Source organism: Orycteropus afer, unplaced genomic scaffold (genome assembly GCF_000298275.1).
Source record: "Orycteropus afer afer isolate SDZICR_OR568_19922 unplaced genomic scaffold, OryAfe1.0 scaffold00010, whole genome shotgun sequence".
Taxonomy (NCBI): Eukaryota; Metazoa; Chordata; class Mammalia; order Tubulidentata; family Orycteropodidae; genus Orycteropus; species Orycteropus afer.
Window position 1 is genome coordinate 12,124,151 of NW_006921597.1, and position 18,591 is coordinate 12,142,741.

The following is an 18,591-nucleotide window of genomic DNA, read 5'->3' on the forward strand; positions in this document are numbered from 1 at the left end:
CCCCCCCCCCCCCAATCTGTTGAAGGTACCAAATTCTTCTGAAATCCATATCAGGTAGTTCCAATGCCACTTCTTCATCAGGGATGTTTTCTGACTCTGTTTTGGTCCCTTGTTTGTACCAGTTCATCTTGCTTCTTTGTGTGAACTGGGATTGTTAGTTGTTTCTAGACATTGTGATATCATTGTATTTGTTTTTAATTGGTTATTGTATATTGCTGTGATTCACCTAGGTTCCTCCCCTTCCCCCCTTTATATCTGAGTGATCAGGGCTGCTGTGCTAAGCTGTTCAGTAGTTTGACAGCACTCAAGTACCCACCATCTGTCTCCTGGTGGGTGTGATAGAGGTTGAAAATGTGTACACAGATCTCTGTTAGCTGTTCATGTAGAGCATTTGCGGGTGGGTTGGGCTGATATTGGCTGCTGTCTGCCATTGAGCACTTGGTGCAGAAGCAGGTGGTGTCTCTCGCCCAGTTGGTGGGTCTATAGGAGATTTTGATGTGATAGGGCTGTGTGGGGACTGTTGCTGTCTCCTACCCGGTGTGACTAAAACCACAAACAAACAAAAAAAGCCTACCACAAAAACAAAACCAAGAGAATAACAAACAGCATAATAAACAAGAACCACACACAATAAAAAATAAATGATAAGTAAAATGATAAAATGAAAAACAGGAAAAGGACAAAATGGAAGGGAAAAAATAATCCCAAAATTTGGTAAAAGGGGAGAAAGAAAAGTTAGCAACAGAAACAGAATAGTAAAAGAAAAACAGAAAAAGAAACACAAGGTATGTAGAAAATGAAAAGAGAGAAAGGGAAATGAGCAAAGGGAAGAAGGAAATGGCAGTGGGGGAGGGCGAATAGATGACCAGAACCAGGGAAGGGAAAGAAAAGAATAAATAGAAAGGAGGAAAAAAAAAAATTAAAGGAAAAATTGGTCTTGGGGGAGAAGGCCTTGGTTACCCGGGCAGGCTTCCTGATACTTCCTGATAACCAGGCAGGGCACCTGGTTCCACAAGGAGTTCATGATAACCCAAAAGGCAGCTGGCGGCAGGGCTCCTAACTCCAGGAGTTCCTGCTGCCCCAGAAGACACCTGGGCACAGGGCATCCAGTCCCAGAAGAATTTCTGCTGTCCAAAAATCTGGCTTGGCATAGATTGCATGGTCCCAGAAAATGTCCCTTCTGCCTCAAAATGCAGCTGGGACCAGGGTGCCTGTACCTGGAAATAGTTCCTATTGACCCAAAAGGCGGTTGGAAGCAAGGCACTTGGTTCCAGAGGAGTTCCTGCTGGTCCCAGAAGCAGCTAGAGCAGGCATCTGGTCCTAGAAAAAGTTCGTTCTGTCCCAAAAGGTGTCTGGGTACAAGGCCTCAGTTCCCAGAAGAAGTTTTTGCCATCCCAAAAGGCATCTGGGTGTAGGGCTCCTAATCCCAGAAAAAGTGCCTGCTGGCCCAAAAGGCAGCTAGAAACAGGGCACTTGGTCCTGGAACTAGTTCCTGTTGACCCAGAAGGCAACTTGGAGCAGGGCACTGGATCTCTAATAGAGTTCCTGCTGGCACTGTAGATGTCTGGTTGCTGGATGCCTGGACCCAAAAAAGTTCCTACCAGCCCAAAAAGCAGCTGTGGGCACGGTGTCTGGTCTCAGAAGTTACTGCCATCCCAAAAGACAACTGGACACAGGGCCTTGTTCCCAGGAAAATTCCTGCTGTCCCGAAAAGCAGCTGAGTGTTGCATGCCTGTTCCAGACAAAGTTACTGTTAGCCCAAAGCTGACTGGGATCTGGGTGCCTGGTCCCAGAACTAGTTCTTGCCTACATAGAAGGCAGCTGCAGTCAGGGCATGTGATTCTAGATGGCATTCCTGCTGGCTTGAAGATACCTGCGAGCAGGGGTCTTGTATCCTATAAATGTTCCTTTTGGCCCAAAAAGTGGCTGAGTGCCAAGCACCTGGTCCTTGAACCGATTCCTGCCTGTCCAGAAGGTGTCTGGTGGCAGAGCTCCCAGCCTGGGATGGACTTCTTGCCTGTCCAGAAGATTGGTGGGAATGGGAGATGGCCTTCCCCTTGTTCACTGGGAAGATGTGAGGTACAAGGAGAGGAAGGGGAATAGTGTACCTTTCTGGTTGCCAGGCACCAGTGTGGGTGCTCCTGCAGGCCTTGGCACATGCAGCCAATTATCAGGTTACTGCTCTGATTGGAATGCTGCTTGGAAATATTCAAAATGGCTGTACTGTTAGAACAGTCGGAAGTCCACAGCTCCATTTGTCTCCTTATTTGCTCTTTTAATTCAGTTTCTTCTATCAGTTATTTAACCTCCTTCTTTATCCTTCCCTTTGAAGCTTAGGGTTCCAGGACTGTCATCTATATCTGTTTCAATTGGTTTCTTGTTTCTTTGTTGTAGAAAGTCTGGGTAACTTGTCTGCCTATTCTGCCATATTGCTAGTAGTCCCTAACCAAATACTTTTTGAAAGAATGGTGTCATTTATGCTGTATCCTCAATTCCATAGGAAACACTGGTGGTGCAGTGATTAAGCGCTTGACGACTAACCAAAAGGTTGGCAGTTAGAACCCATGAATCTGCTTCCATAATTATAGCTTTGGAAACTCGTATTTCTACTCTGTTAGTAGGGTTGCTGTGAGTCAGAACAGACTTGATGTCAATGGGTTTGGTTTGGTTTTCTCAGTTCCATGAGTGACACATAGTAGTTAGTTGTCTTGATTATGGTCCTGTTTTTTTGGTTCTTAAATTTGGTTTCCATATATTGTTTCAGCAATTTATCTCTTCTGGTATCTTAAAGGAGCTCTGGCATTTGGCTGCTAACCATAACATCAGTGGTTCAAACCCACCAGCTGTTCCATGGGATAAAGATGAGGCAATCTGCAACTACACAGATGATTTTTACATTCTTGGAAATCTCATGGGGGCATTTCTGCTGTGTTCTAAAAGGGGTCAGTGTGAATCTGAATTGACTCAGTGGCAGTAGGATCATTTACTTATTTATTTTTTGGGGTGGGTGTTAGAACACTGGCAGATTAAGGCATGCACAGATGGTCTTTCTTCCCACATCAGCAGAATTTTTAAGATAGTGTATTAGTTTCTTATTGTTGCTGTAACATATAACCAAGAACTTGGTGGCTTAAGACAGTGCATTTATTCTCTGCAGGTTACAAATCTGAAATCATTTTAACTTAGCTAAAGTCAAGGTGTTGGCCTGGTTTGTTCCTTCTGGAGATTCTGAATGGGAAATGATTTCCTTGCCTTTTTTAACTTCTTGTGTTGTTGTTGTTGTTATATGCCGTCGAGTCAGATCTGACTCATAGTGACCCCTCCTTGGGTTGCCAAGGCATATCACTACCACCTTTATTTCTTGGCTTGTGTCCCCTTCATCTTCAGAGTGCATCACTCCAGTCTATACTTCTATATCTCATTGCCTTCTTCTCTTCTGTAGTCTAATATCCCTTTCCCTCCCTCCTTTAGGTCAGTCATGATTACTTTTAGGGCCACTGGATAATACAGGATAATCTCCTTTGCTCAAAATCCTTAATCTAATCACATTGGTAACTTTTGCTGTCATATAAGTTAACATTCACAGGTTCCAGGAATTAGGTCCTGGATGTCTTTGGCAGCCATTATTCAACCAACCACAGAGTATAATAAAGAAGACTTTTTTTCCCACCTTGTTAATGCTTGTTTCCATTCCTAGGTAGGGTATCATTATCCCCCAATGGAATAACTCAGTGAGCTATTTATTATATTTAACTCTTGATCTAATTTCTTTGGTCTCATATGAATGAGTGATTTCCATATGGGCATCATGCACAGTTTCCTTAATTTCCCTGAATAATATTTCTTAATGTTGTTATTTTATGTTGTAGTTGGTGTAATACGGTGCCCAGTATGCCGCCAAGAATGCAGACAAATAGACCTTGTGGATAATTATTTTGTGAAAGATACATCTGAAGCTCCTAGCAGTTCTGACGAGAAATCAGAACAGGTATGCTTCTCAATTTTTCTTTATATTTCTATCTTGATGTCAAACATTAAACATAAATTTACATACTTAAGGAATCCAGTAATTCTGCTATAGTTCCGTATTTCAAATTGAAAATAGTCTTTTAGGAATGGATAGCTTTATACCTTCAAACTGGGTTAATGAGACTGTTTTAACCTTTTTTGTGGATCTTTATCATGTAAATTTAATGTGGACTAGTACATATTTCCTCTTTTATTTTAGGTATGTACTAGTTGTGAAGATAATGCTAGTGCAGTTGGCTTTTGTGTAGAATGTGGAGAATGGCTATGTAAGACATGTATAGAAGCACATCAAAGAGTAAAATTCACTAAAGATCACCTGATCAGGAAAAAAGAAGATGTTTCAGGTAAGATAACAAGTAGTTTTCATTATTACTGTTAACCTCTCTCTTTTGGCTCTGTATCATTTTGTATTTATTCTTTATAAACTTAGATACCAGCATCATTAAGAATTGCCAGAATGAGACAATGTTATATATTTAGTTTAAAAATATTTCGTTTATTTTGCTACAGAGTCTGTTGGAGCATCTGGCCAGCGCCCTGTTTTCTGCCCCATACACAAACAAGAACAGTTGAAACTATTCTGTGAAACATGTGATAGACTGACATGTAGAGACTGCCAGCTATTGGAACACAAAGAACATAGGTACAGAAATCATAATTGCTTATCAAGAAATAAAATAAAGGCCTCTTATAAAATTACTTTTCCATAAAGTAAATATTCATCCCATAGTTTTATTAGGATTGTAAATCTAAATTATTTCTTAAAACAAGATACATGTATTTAAATTATATAATAGATTCCACATTCATACTAAATTATTTTATGAATATTTGTTAAAGGTGTATCATTAAGTGCGTTTGGCTTTGCAAGAATGGCATTGTGTTATTTCTTTGCTTGCCATGCCTCTGGTTTAAGGTTTTTTTTTGTAGTGTATTATGCTATTTAGGCTTGTTGTTGTTGTTGTTAATTTGCCATCGAGTCGGCCCCGACTCCTAGCGACCCCTCCTTGGGTTTCCGAGGCAGTTATCATTACGGAAGTGGGATTGCCCAACCTTCCTTCCGAGGAGTGGCTGGTGGGTTTGAACCGCCAGCCTCCTGGTTAGCAGTCAAGTGCCTTAGGCACTATGCTACCAGAACTCCTATAGACCTGTAATCTGAAAAGGTAATAGTTCCATGGGCATGACTAACTGGTGTCCATTTAACATCAAAGCATTAATATACTGTTTTTATGTTAGATTCAGAATCCATAGAATGCCTCGGGGAATTCTGAGCATCTAAGTAAGCATAGGTTTGTGTTTCAATCCTATTTTCACTTCAGTAGTATTCGCTTCCCATGAGTCTTAAACAGTAGAAGTGTTCTGGAACTGTACTAAAATTTCTAGTCAGGTGTGTAGCAACATTCTTCAGGAAGTTTCCCCAACTTCCATGTCAGGTGTATAACTACATCCTCCAGGGAATTTTCCCAGCCACCATGGTATCTATCTGTTACTGTTAAAAAGATGCCTTATCTACCCATAGTCCAACATTCTCTAAATTATTTTTCTTAGAAAATTCTGCTAGATGAATGAGAATGGGTTTTATGACTCTACTATTAAAGAAAGTTGTGTTGTTAACCACACATAAATGAATTTCTTAACTATATGATTTCTTAGAACTGTTAATATACTGTTCATTAGAATTCTCTTAAGAAGGGATGTAATAATCCTAATTGTTAGGTGCTATTGAGTTGATTTTTGAATCATAGTCACCCTACATGACACAGTAGAGTTGCCCCATAAGGTTTTCTAGGCTGTAATCTTTAAGGGAGCAGATCGCCAGGTCTTTTTGCCACAGACTGCTAGGTGGGTTTGAACGGCCAAGCTTTTGGTTGATAGCTGAGTGCTTAACCTTGTGCCCCCAGGGCTTCTGATAATAATAATAGCTAACACTTAGAACAACTTTATTTTGTTCAAGGCATTGTTCTAAATAAAGCTTTATGTTCATTTCATTGCTACTACCTACCTATGAGATATAGGTGTATAGGTGTTGTTACCACTATTTTAAAGTGAGAGAGCCTACTCACAGAAAGCTTTAATAATCTGTACAAGGTCTCACGTCAAGTAGTAGAGTCAGGATTTGAACACAGGTAGTGGGACTCTAGATCTCCTCTTAACCCATGTGTTCATTGTCTTGTGTTGTGTAGAGAATATAGGATATACAAAATACTGTATATAGAATATCTCAAGCTGACTTGACCACATAGAAGTATTAGTTTTTGGTATTTTTTTGAGACACCTGTCAGATGTCTCAGCTTGTGGATGCCTTCACCACAGGGCCATTTCTTGCCTTTGATTTCCTTCTAATGAATTCAGTAAAACATTAGATTCCCTTTCTCATAGCTCCATTCAGATTTTTGAATGCTTAGGCTTTTTAAAGCTTTTTTCATTGGTAAGAGATAGAATGAAAATTAAGATGGAGCTTCATCTCCTAAATCCCTTGAAGTTTAATCATGATCTTTCCCTTTCTTTCACTTCTTATATCCAAATTATAATTGTCTCTTGAGTGTTAACTCCCTTCTCTTAGTTCACATGTCCATTATATTTTCCCTGGATGGATTATTGCAGAACACATGTCATTGGATTTGAAAGCTTAGGTTCTTCTTTGGTGACAGATTTACAAATTGGCCTCTCTGCTTTGAGTTTTATCATTTCAGGTTTATTCTGCCCACGTTGCTACTAGAATTATTTTGCTAAAGTGTAGTTGCCTTTTCTTAACATCCTTCAGTGGTCCTGTATAGTCACAGTTCAAATGTTTAGTAAGGATCCTTGGTACTAAGAGGTTAAGTATTTGGCTGCTAACCAAAAGGCTGGTGGTTCAAACCCCCCAAACGCTTCACCGGAGAAAGATAGGCATTCAGGTGTTTAGCATAGCATACATTATTGAATATCAATAGTAATAATAATCAGTGTCTTTCTCTTCATCATCTCTGTAAAATTAGTGAACAGTCCATGAGACATCCTCATTCCTGGTAACAACTAGAGTCTGGTGAAATCCCAGACATGGGGAGAAATAACATGAAATTCAAACCCCTGAGCTGGTTTCTTTTTACGTTCTTCAAGAGTGGTGTCCTTTCAAACAGCATGCTCTACGTTCATCTTGAAACTGCCATCTGTACATTAAGCAGGCCTTTGTTGGTCAACCTATGTGATCATAGGATCCAACAGCCCATTTAGAGAGGTTTCAGAGTTGGCACTAGGGAAAAAGAGGCTACCAGCTTGTGAATAGTACTTCTTTGCACCATCTGTCCCCCCCCCCCCAAAAAGAAGTCTAATTTTGAATAAACCATTTCCATTTCCATAAGGAACTTTTTTGGATATTGCTGTCCTTATTAAGAGTTTTTCTCTGACATCATCCAAGACATTATTGATATTCCAGGCTTCAGCATTATTTTATGTCCTTTAGTCATAGGGGCAGTCTGAATTAATGCTAAATAGCGACTTAAATTGTTTCTCAAATATATTATGCTATACAGTGGCATCTGGAAATTTTCTACTCCATACTCCCAGCAGTTGCTGCTGGGTGGCACACACAGGCTTTTGACGTAAACTCTAGTCTGGGTAAGTCCATTGCAAATGCTTCCAAAGTCATATTTGGATCACAGAAGCCCAAAGCTGGAAGGGGCAGGGGATGACATAGGACATGGTCACAGACACCAAATTTTTGCAATTCTGCCATGGCTTGCTTTTGTTCAAATATGGCCTTCTTCTTTTTGATTTTTAATTGTGATTTGGGTGAAAGTTTCCAGAGCAAATTCACTTTTCATACAGCAGCTCACTCACATACACTATGTCTCATGACATTGACTGCAATTTCCCACAATGCAACACCTCCCTTCCCACTTCCTCCCAGTAGTTACCTCTTGCCCTGTGTCTTTCCCTCCCATGCACTCCCCCCCCCCCCCAATCTGTCTCCCTGTGCATACACAGCCCTTCTATTCTCCCATGACTGATCTCTCCAGGGAGTGTATTTACCTAATGTAAATGTTCAGTTCATATACTTGTCTGTTGTTTGGCTGGAAGCCACAGGAGTGGGTTCAATTCCAGACCTGAAGAGCAGCTAGGGGCTATTGTCTCAGTGGTTCCACCAGGCTCTAGCAGACCAGCAAATCTGGTCTTTTTTTTTTTTTTTAAATGATTCTGAGTTTTGTTCCACATTGTTCTACCCAAATATGGCCTTCTTTTGGGTAATTTTAGGAGCTCTGGTAGCATAGTGCCTAAGGCACTTGACTGCTAACCAGAAGGCTGGTGGTTCAAAGCCCCCAGCCACTCCTTGGAAGGAAGGTTGGGCAGTCTACTCCTGTAGTGATACTTTCTCAGAAACCCAAGGAGAGGTCACTATGAGTCGGGGTTTACTTGATGGCACATGACAACAACAACAACAACATGGGTAATTTTATGAATGTGAACTAGCAGTATTCCCAGGTGGGGAATATGTATCCTCCAAAATTCAAGTAGACCAACTTAATGCTGAACTGCTTGTTTAGTTCTTCTTCAGATAGACAATGATAGCAGTTTATTTTTAGTTGCTGGTGGAATGTCATGAGTGGTTCCTGCCCAGGTTATTTAACATAAGAATCTAAGAAAAGTACAATAAATATAAAATACAGGAAATATAAAAATACAGGAAGAATTAATAAAGACAAAAAGAAATATGGTAATTAGAATACTTTTAAAGAATAAAATACATTCAAGAATTTAAAAAATGATCAGTAAAAGACACAAACCTAGGCTGGGTTAATAAATAAGGAAAAAACTGAGCTATATAACATTATAAAGAAAGAGTTCCAGGGAATTATGCATCCTGAAGGTGGTCTTGGAGACCTCTAAATTTGCAATATCTGATCTTAGGGATATTAGGCCCATATGGCACTTGGGTGTGAGATACTTGGCTGAAATCAAGGTGATTAATCTCTACCTTAAACCATGGGACCTTCCCTTCCTCTGACTTGCTTTCAGATTGACATTTTTCTATTCCATTTTCTCCCTCTTCCCCAGCTATAGCCTTTTTCACTCTCTAGAAATAGTGAATGATTAGAGGAAACCTTTGAATACTGACATTTGGGGTTCATTTCCAGTTAAAAAACTGAGTCTTTCCCAGATTGCTTTGCAGAGAAACCTACTAGGTGATAAGCTCTGCTCTCACACATAGCTTCTAAGCAGCTTTTATGTATTTTATATTTAAATACGTATGTGTGATCAAGGAGCACCTTACATCTGAGGAGAGTCATTGTGGGATAGATTGAGAATTCTCATTCTCCACCTTTCTTACCTAGCTTTAAATATAGAGGCTAGAAAAACTAAGTATTTCCTCTGTCAACCTTCCTGGCAGTTCAGGCTCATAAAATAATAAGCAGAATTTGCCAGGCGTAGATTTTGCTTTCCTGATAAAAGGAACAAATGTTTTTAGTTTCAGCGTTTTTCTGCATCTTCCTGCTTTGAATTTGGATGTTGTGTCTGGAACTCTTAACACCATTGTATGCTTATGAAAGAAAAGCTTGAGAAACTTTGAGAGCTTCTAAGTTTGATGTTGAACTGTTGAACTAATGCTACAACTATCTACCTCTAGTCTTTTTGTTATATGAACTATTGTTAGTCATATTTTCTATTAACAATTGTGAACAGGTCTGATTGACACAGCCCACTTACATGAAAGAGACCAAAATACCCTGGAGAAGGGGGGAAAAATAGTCATGAAAGGACATAAGAGAATGTAGAAACAAAAGGAAATAAAAAATAAAGCAAAATTATGACCGTTATGAAAGATTCAGGAGCTATTGGTCACAAAGCAGAGCAAAATGTTTGCAAAAGAAATAATCAAAATAAGAAAGAGCTATTGGAAGTATGATAGCTGAAATAAAAGATGAATTTAGAGGCTTGGTAGATAAATTCGAGGTAATCTCCTTGAAAATAAACTACAAAGAGAAAAGATAAAATTATAAGAGATCCAAGATAACCAGCCATTATGAATCACAAAAAAAAGAAAATATTGGAAAGAAAATCATCAAATACCCAATTCAAGAAATTCCCCTGAAAACATAGTCACCAGGTTGAAATGGCCTACTCAGTGTACACAGCACAATGATTGCAAAAAAGACCTGTATCAAGATAGGTATCATGAAATCATAGTAAGTTATAGATTGGAACCTTTGGTGGTCTTTTTAAAGAGGAAGTAGGTCACCTGCAATGAAATGGGAATCAAAGTAGGATCTTTAAAAATAGCAGTACCAGGAACTAGAAGACACTGGAATGATGACTTCAGTAATCTGAGCAGAAGGGGTAAATGGATGAGTTCCAACCTAGACTTCTTTAGCTAGCTAGACTATATAAGGGTAACATAAAGAACTGCTTTTTAGCATGTAAGTATTCAGAAACTTTGCCTCCTATTTCTTTTCCATTGATAGGACGCAAGAGGAAGTTGTAAATTCTCCCCTTTTTTACCATCAGCATTTGCAGCCTCTCCATCATTATTGCCCACACATCTACTGGCACTAATCTTATTATGTGTCCTTTATCCCTGTTTGTGTGTCACCAGAGGAAACTTTCACATACTCAGGGCCTTTCCCACCTCTCATAAGGCTCTGCAAGTGCTCAGTTCTGTCCTTTTCTGACAGTGTTCTTTGGAATTCACCTTCTGTCAGTAGCAGAATCTCTATCTTCAAACTTTTTTTTGTGTGTGTCTATGTGTATTCTTTTCTGTAGTGGAAACAGAGCTCTGGGACACTGCTTCCTCTTAAGTATTCTGCTCCCCCTGCTCCCCTATACTCCTACCTCTTATCACTGGACCTAGAGTTGTGAGATAGACCATTTTACCTCCTTTCTCCCTAAAAATCTCCAGTTTTTAATCTAAAGTTACCTGATTATATCACCAATAACCCCTCATTGTCTTAAGAAGCCATTCCCTTTCATTTCTTAAAAATTCTAGTTTTTAACTTAGTGATACTCTGTAGAATACTACTGTTGTCTTAGTACCTGGCAATTTTAATACACACAGAATTGATCTTTCAGACACCCTAGTCTTTGTGTTCTTTGAGTTCCTTTGTAATATTTTTGTTCTTTACATTCTTTAAGCCACTTTTACCCATGATCATATACTGTTATTGTTAGGTGCCATTGAGTTGGCTTCAACTCAGAGTGACCCTATGTACAACAGAATGGAACACTACTCGATCTTGTGCCAGCCTCACAATCCTTGATGTACCTGAGCCCATCGTTGCAGCATGGTATCAATCGATCTCATTGAGGGTCTTCCCCTTTTTCACGGACCTTCTACTTTACCAAACATAATATCCTTCTCCAGGGAATGGTCCCTTCTGACAACATGACCCCGTTGTATCCAATAATTGTATTTTCAAGCATTATACTCTTTGACCACCATCTCCCATCATTCCAGCTTATTCTAGTTAGTACCAGACTTCCACAATTATTCAGCCACCTTGTGACCTTTAATCTGTTGTTCCACTCCTGTAAAGATGGTGTGGCAGAGACATCTGACCTCTGTCTTCAAAAGGGAGGAGGATCAAGATCAACAACCCAGGGCTGATTCCACTGAGGTGGAGATCAGACATGCCTCTACCCTCCAACCCTTTATTATTTTTTTAAAACGAGTTTTAACACTAGCTGTCCCTCTTATAACACTCATCCACTTCTCTGCTGGGTCCGATAATTCCTTGCAGTGGCCATCAGTCCTCTTGCTGGGCCACAAGCACCACATTCCATAGTTCCACCCAGTCATTTGGTGAGAGTTACAAAGACTGTGACTAGAAGGGCCACATTAAGAAATTGATGGTGCTGTAACTACCCCCTCCTCCCTCCAATCCATTTGTATGCTCTCTTCTGCCTTTCTCAGCTTTATTCATTTATTTTATTTTTTAATTGTGATTTGGGTGAAAATTTACAGAACAAATTCACTTGTCATACAACAGTTCACATACACTTTGTCTCATGACATTGACTACAGTGCAACAGCTCCCCTTCCACTTCCTCCCGATAGTTAACCTTTTCCCTGTGTCCATCCCTTCATGTACTCCTGCCCCTGAGCTGTCTCCCTGTGTATAAACAGCCTTTCTTTCTCTCATGATTGTTCTCTCCAAGGAGTGTATCTGTCTCAGGTAAATGTTCAACTCATATGCCTGTCTTTTGTTTGATTGGAAGCCACAGGTATGAGTTCAATTCCAAACCTGAAGAGCAGCTAAAGGCCCTAGTCTCAGTGGTTCCACCAGGCTCTCTCAGACCAGCAAACCTGGTCCCCACCTTTTTTGTTTTTTCTCCAAATGATTTTGAGTTTTGTTCCACATTGTTTTCCCCCTCTACCCAGGGTCTCTTACATAGATCCCTCTCTGAGTGATTGACAGTGGTAGTCGGGCACCATCTAGTTCTTCTGGTTTCATAATCACATAGGCTGCGGATAACATTGGTGTACCAGTTGGTAGGACTAATTGTTTCCATGAATCATTATTTCATTCTTCTTTGCTCTGGACGAGGAGAGACCCATCGTTGTATCTAGGTGGCTGCTTGCAATCTCAGCTTTATTTTATGGCTGATCATTTTAATCACTCCTCTACATTTGGCATTGACTCTTTTGTTGTTGTTGTTGTTAGGTGCCATTGAGTTGGACCCAACTCATAGTGACCCCTCCTTGGATTCCTGAGGCAATATCACTATGGAAGTAGATTGCCCCAACCTTCCTTCCGAGGAGTGGCTGGTGGATTTGAATCGCCATCCTTCTGGTTAGCAGTCAAGTGCCTTAGGCGCTATGCTACTAAAGCTCCTATAGCCTCAACTCTTTACAGACTCATTTTGTTGAACTTGGCAAAACCAGATCAGTTCTGATTTAATCCAACTTCCATTATACCATGCTTTGCCTGTGCAGCTGAACATGACAGGAGAAAAATACATAAAATGATACCAACTGGTCTCATTTTCACTTCATGACCATATTCTTCAACTAGTCTCTTAATGTTGCCTGGTAGTTTCATACAGTGCATTCATACATTTTCTCCAACACTTTGTTCTTGATCTTCACTCCCAGATAATACATTGCAAACTCCCACTACCACATCTACTTATCTACCAAGCACCTACACCCACATCTCTACATTAATATGTCACCTTGCTTGAACTCTCTTCCTATATTACACAGTTTCTCCACTTACACATGAGATTACATTCCTTCTCATGTAGCCAGGCATTGCTTCAGCAATTTATTCTTCTCTCTGCCAAATTGTCAGTTTTTCAGTCTAGCAAGTACTCATTTAGAAAACAAATATGCTGCTATTCCTCCCCACCCCCTCACTCCCCATCCCAAACTTTAAAAACAGGAAAACAAAACTTTCTCTTTAACCTACCTCCCTTGCCAGCAACTGTTCATATTCATCTATTCAAAGTTGAATAAAACTATTCAAAGTTTTCATTACAGGAAAACTTTTTGAAGGAATTGTTTATAACAGGCTCTAATTCTTTTCCTCTCTTAAATGTATATACCTTTCACTGATAGCATTCTGTCATTCCTTTTCTCAGTTGTCATCTTTAGTACATTTGACATGATTCATCATTCTCTTGATAAACTTTATTCATATGGCTTCCAGGATACCAATTCCTTCCATTTTCCTCTTACTATACCAGTTATTCCTTCTTAGTCTCCTTTGGTCATGTTCTGGACTTCTTAATATTAGATGTACTGTGCTTTGTCTGTTACCTTTACCTAAACCCATAGGTATTGAGTGATTTCCTTTAGTCTATGGCTTTAAATAACATATATATGCCATTGATGTCCTCATTTATATCTCTAGCTCAGTAAACTGTTCAGAGTTTGAGAATATGCCTCTCTTGCTATCAAAGTAGAGTGTGCCTATGAAAAGTCAGCTGAAATGGTTGGTATAAGGCAGAGAAGCCATTATCATTAATTTATATGGGAAAAATTTTTAGCATTCTCAGACCCAAAAAATAACCTACCAAAGTGTGCCAAGTAACACATGCATTTAAAATAACACTAGTATATAGTGTTTACAGATGTAGTTCAAAGCTTGATGCCGAGATGCTGAGTGTGGTTCCTGGGGAAGGAACTTGGTGATGCCACTCTTTAATGCTCTGGGTGCATTCTGCCTCTTTAATGGCTTATTGCAGAACAAATGCTGACTGCTAATTTTGCCTTTTGCCTGTTTTCGTAAAAGTAAATATCCTGTTGAATTTCTTTCAGTTAGCAAAAACAAGTACTAATGTAGGTCTTTCATTAATGTGAATTGACGTAAAATGAACTTTGAAAAAGTGGAAAATGCTTGATCTTATAAATTCTGACATCTCTACTTGTCTTTTTCTCAACTGAAGCATATCCAAAACTAATTTCTTTGTCACTTTTTCCAAACCTTTTTCACTGGCAGCCTTCATCCACTCCAATTAATGGCAGTTGCATATTTTCAGTTGCATGGGCTAGATATTTGGACATCATCTTTGATTTTAGTCTTTTCTCGTACCTAAATACATACTTTTGGGAAATCTTTTTGGCTTCATCTTTGAAATACATCCTCAGAATCCCACAACTTCTTATCCCCTCTCCTGCTACCAGCTTGGTGTAAGCCACCATTTCTTGCCCAAGATTACTCAGTAGACTCTTAAATGGTTTCTGTGCTTCTATTTTTAACACCACCACCCTCATCCCACCTCTTTCAGTTTATTAACACAGCTGCTAGAGTGAATCTTTAGTTAGTCTATGTCACCCTCTTTGTCAAAATCAGACTCTCCAGTTTAGTCAGAGTCCTTCCAGTAGCCTATACCACAGCTTCATTTACTACTACTCTCACCTTTACTTATCTGCTACATCTATACTGGCTTCCTTGCTGTTACTGAAACATGCCAAGGATGCTGGTGCTTTATTATATTAGCTGTTTTCTCTGCCTGGAATTTTTCTGCTCCACTTGTTTGCATAGCTGACTTTGTCACATCTTTCCAGTCTTTGAGTGATGTCAGTTATCTCAATGAGACCTACTCTGATCACCCTATTTATAATTGCAGTTTGCTCATTCACTGCCAGTCTTCCTTATCCTGCTTTATTATTACACAGCACTTACTGCCTTCTAAACATGCTTTATATAGTTTATAGTGGTAGCATAGTGCCTAAGGCACTTGACTGCTAACCAGAAGGCTGGCGGTTCAAACCCACCAGCCACTCCTCGGAAGGAAGGTTGGGCAATCTATTTCCATAGTGATACTGCCTCATAAACCCAAGGAGAGGTCGCTATGAGTCAGGTTCAACTCAACGGCATATAACAACAACAATAACAACTCTTTTGTGTGTACTTTCCATTGGAGGGTAACCTTACTGAGGGTAGAGGTCTCTGTTTTATTCATTAATGAATTCATAGAACCTAGAACAGTATTGGACACTTATGAAATGTTAGATGTTTCATATATTCAAAAAATATTGTTTATGTCACATAACAATTGTCGTTGAGTTGATTCTGAATTATAGCCACCCTTTGTTTGTCAGGTAGAGCTTTACTCTGTAGGTTTTTTTTTTTAAAAATAACAACTTTATTGAGATAAAATTCACATAACGTACAATTCACCTACTTAAAGTATACAAGTTGGTGTTTTTAAGTATATTCACAGAGTTGCACAACCATTATGATGATAAATTTTATAACATTTTTATCACCTGAAAAGCAATCCCATACCCATCAGTTGTCACTCTTCATTTTTCTGCCATACCTCCAAGCCTTAGGAAACCAGTCCTTTATTATCTGTCTCTAGAGATTTGCCTGTTTTGACCATCTTACATAAATGGAATCATATAATATGTGGCCTTTTGTTACTCTATTAAAAAAAAAAACTCTGGTGGTGGACTGCCTAAGGCATTTGACTGCTCACAAGAAGGCTGGTGGTTCAAACCCACCAGCCATAGGGATTTTTAATGGCTGTTTTTTTTCAGAAGTAGGTTGCCAGGCATATATAACAACAACAACTCTTTTGTGTGTACTTTCCATTGGAGGGTAACCTTACTGAGGGTAGAGGTCTCTGTTTTATTCATTAATGAATTCATACAACCTAGAACAGTATTGGACACAAATTTAGATATTTCATATATTCATTTTTTTTAACTTACATAATCATATAAACCTTATCTTACAATACTTTTTTTTTTTTAAAAAAATACTTAGTTGTCTTTTAAGGAAATCATGAGATGGAGAGAAAAAATCCCTAGTCATTTTTATATTTATCCATTTATTAACAAATAAAATGTAACGAATAACTAAAATGAAAAAGAAAACACTTTTTTAAAAAATTGTGATTTAGGTGAAAATTTACAGAGCAAATACATTTTCCATACAGCAGTTCACATACACTTTGTCTTATGACATTGACCACAATTTACCACAATGCAACAGCTTCCCTCCTACTTTCTCCCAATAGAAAAACTTTTTTTTTTTTTTTTGTGGTTGTTTGAACTTAAGTACTTAATAAGTAACACAGTTAATTAAGTATTTCTTTTGGTCTTAAGTGCTGTGAAAAAAGTGCTGAGACACTAATGCCATCATGAGCCAAGAAAGTTTAGGAACCTCTTTGTTATAATTTACCCTTTCTCCTGTTGACTGTCATTTGGGTTGTTTCTAGTTTCTGGTTGTGCCTAAAAATACCATTAACATTCCTTCATATGTTCACTGGGATTTGTGTGCATGTGTTATCTAGGACATGTATTTTGAATATGAATTGCTTAGTTAAACCATATTTTAACTACGAATTCAGATTTTTTTATAGTTTAGGTTTTTTTCTTATGTAAGTTTTGTTACTCTTAAATTTGTCTATTTTATCTAAAATTTCAAATTTCTTGACATCAGGTTTTATTAATATCTTTAGATCTGTATTGATGATCTTTCATTCCTGATAATAGTTTTTCTTGATCAGTCTTTTCAGAGGTTTGCCAATACTAGTCTTTTCAAAGAACGACTATTGGCTTTGTTGATTTCCAATAAACTGTATATTATCCTTGTTATTCTCTGTGCTCATCTTAATTCCTGGTTTTAATTTTCTTTTTCATACCTCTTTGAGTGAATTTTTAAATTTTGTCCTTTCCCTCTCCTAATATATGGAAAATTTCTGTTAAGTGTACTTTAGCCATATCTCAAATTTTAGTGCTTTAGTCATTCAGTACAAAATATTTTCTAGCTTCTATAGTAATTTCTTCTTTGAACAATGAATCAGTTATAGATTAATGTAGTTTTTTAACTTTTAAGCACATAGAAAACTTACCTGTTTGTTACAGACTTTTACATGCATTGTGGTTAGATAGTGTGGTTTGTGGGATTTTAGTCCTTTGGCATTTGTTAATACTTGCTTTACAGCTTAGGATAGCCATTGGCAGAAGTCCAAAGAAGAATAGATGCCTTTGAATTACGGTGTTGGTGAAGAATGTTGAATACACCATGGATTGCCAGAAGAATGAACAAATATGTCTTAGAAGGTGTATAGCCAGATGAAGTGAGACTTTGTCTTACATATTTTGAACATGTTATCAGGAGGGACCAGTCCCTGGAGAAGGACATCATGCTTAGTAGAGGGTCAGTCAAGAAGATGATGATTCTCAACAAGATGAATTGACACAGTGGCTGCAACAGTGAACTCATACAAAGCAATGATTGTAAAAATGGCACAGGACCAAGCAGTGTTTCACTCTTGTACATAGAGTTGCTATGACTCAGAACAATCTTGATGATAACTAACAACAACAACATATCCTTTGGCAAACTATGGCCCATGGGACAAATCCACCTGTGCTACTTTGGCTAATCTCTATTACAAAACCAAAGAAAAGGTTGAGTAGTTGGAACAGAGACCGTATGCCCCACAAACTTGAAAATATTTTTCATCTGGCTCTTTTATAGAAGAAGTTTGTTTACCTCTGGCCTAGTACAAGATCATTTTCTTCAAAAGCTTCTGTGTGTATTTGAATAAATGCATGCTGCTTTGGGGATATAGTGTTCTATGTATGTCCTCATTAATGTTAAATGTGTGTTCTTATAATCCTTAGTTTTCTTTTCTGCTAGGTCTGTGACTGAGAGAGATGCTTTAAAATCTTACACTGTGATTCTGGATTTCTTAAATTATTTTTATTTTATCACTATTTTCTCCCCTTTTTTTGAAACTGTGTTAATGGGAGCATACATATTTAAAATCATTTCACTGCTGAATTGAACTAGTGAGTTGACCTTTAAATCTTCAGTCATACTAGCCTTAAAGTCTGTTTTGCCTGCCAATTTTCTATTGGCTAATAAAATTATGTGGTATATATTTTTCCTTCCCTTTTAACTTTGTACTTTTCTGTGATCCTTATGTTCTGGATTTGTTGCTTATAAGTGAACATCTTTGGATTTACAGAAACTGAGCCTGAGCATCTTTTTTTTTTTTAATGATAAAGTTATCTCTCTCTTTTTTTTAAATTGTGATTTGGGTGAAGATTTACAAAGCAAATTCACTTTCCATACAGCAGTTCACATATACTTTGTCTCATGACATTGACCACAGTTTACCACA

At 38.4% G+C, this 18,591-nt stretch overlaps 1 protein-coding gene across 1 annotated transcript in view; it reads left to right on the forward strand.

Moving 5' to 3' along the window:
- Positions 1-18,591, forward strand: part of TRIM33 (tripartite motif containing 33) — a 179,926-nt gene that overhangs the window by 102,561 nt on the left and 58,774 nt on the right. The window contains exons 2-4 of the mRNA XM_007948924.2: positions 3,870-3,988; positions 4,229-4,373; positions 4,540-4,672. Of these exons, the coding sequence (XP_007947115.1) occupies positions 3,870-3,988; positions 4,229-4,373; positions 4,540-4,672 (397 nt within the window). The remainder of the gene's footprint in view (positions 1-3,869; positions 3,989-4,228; positions 4,374-4,539; positions 4,673-18,591) is intronic.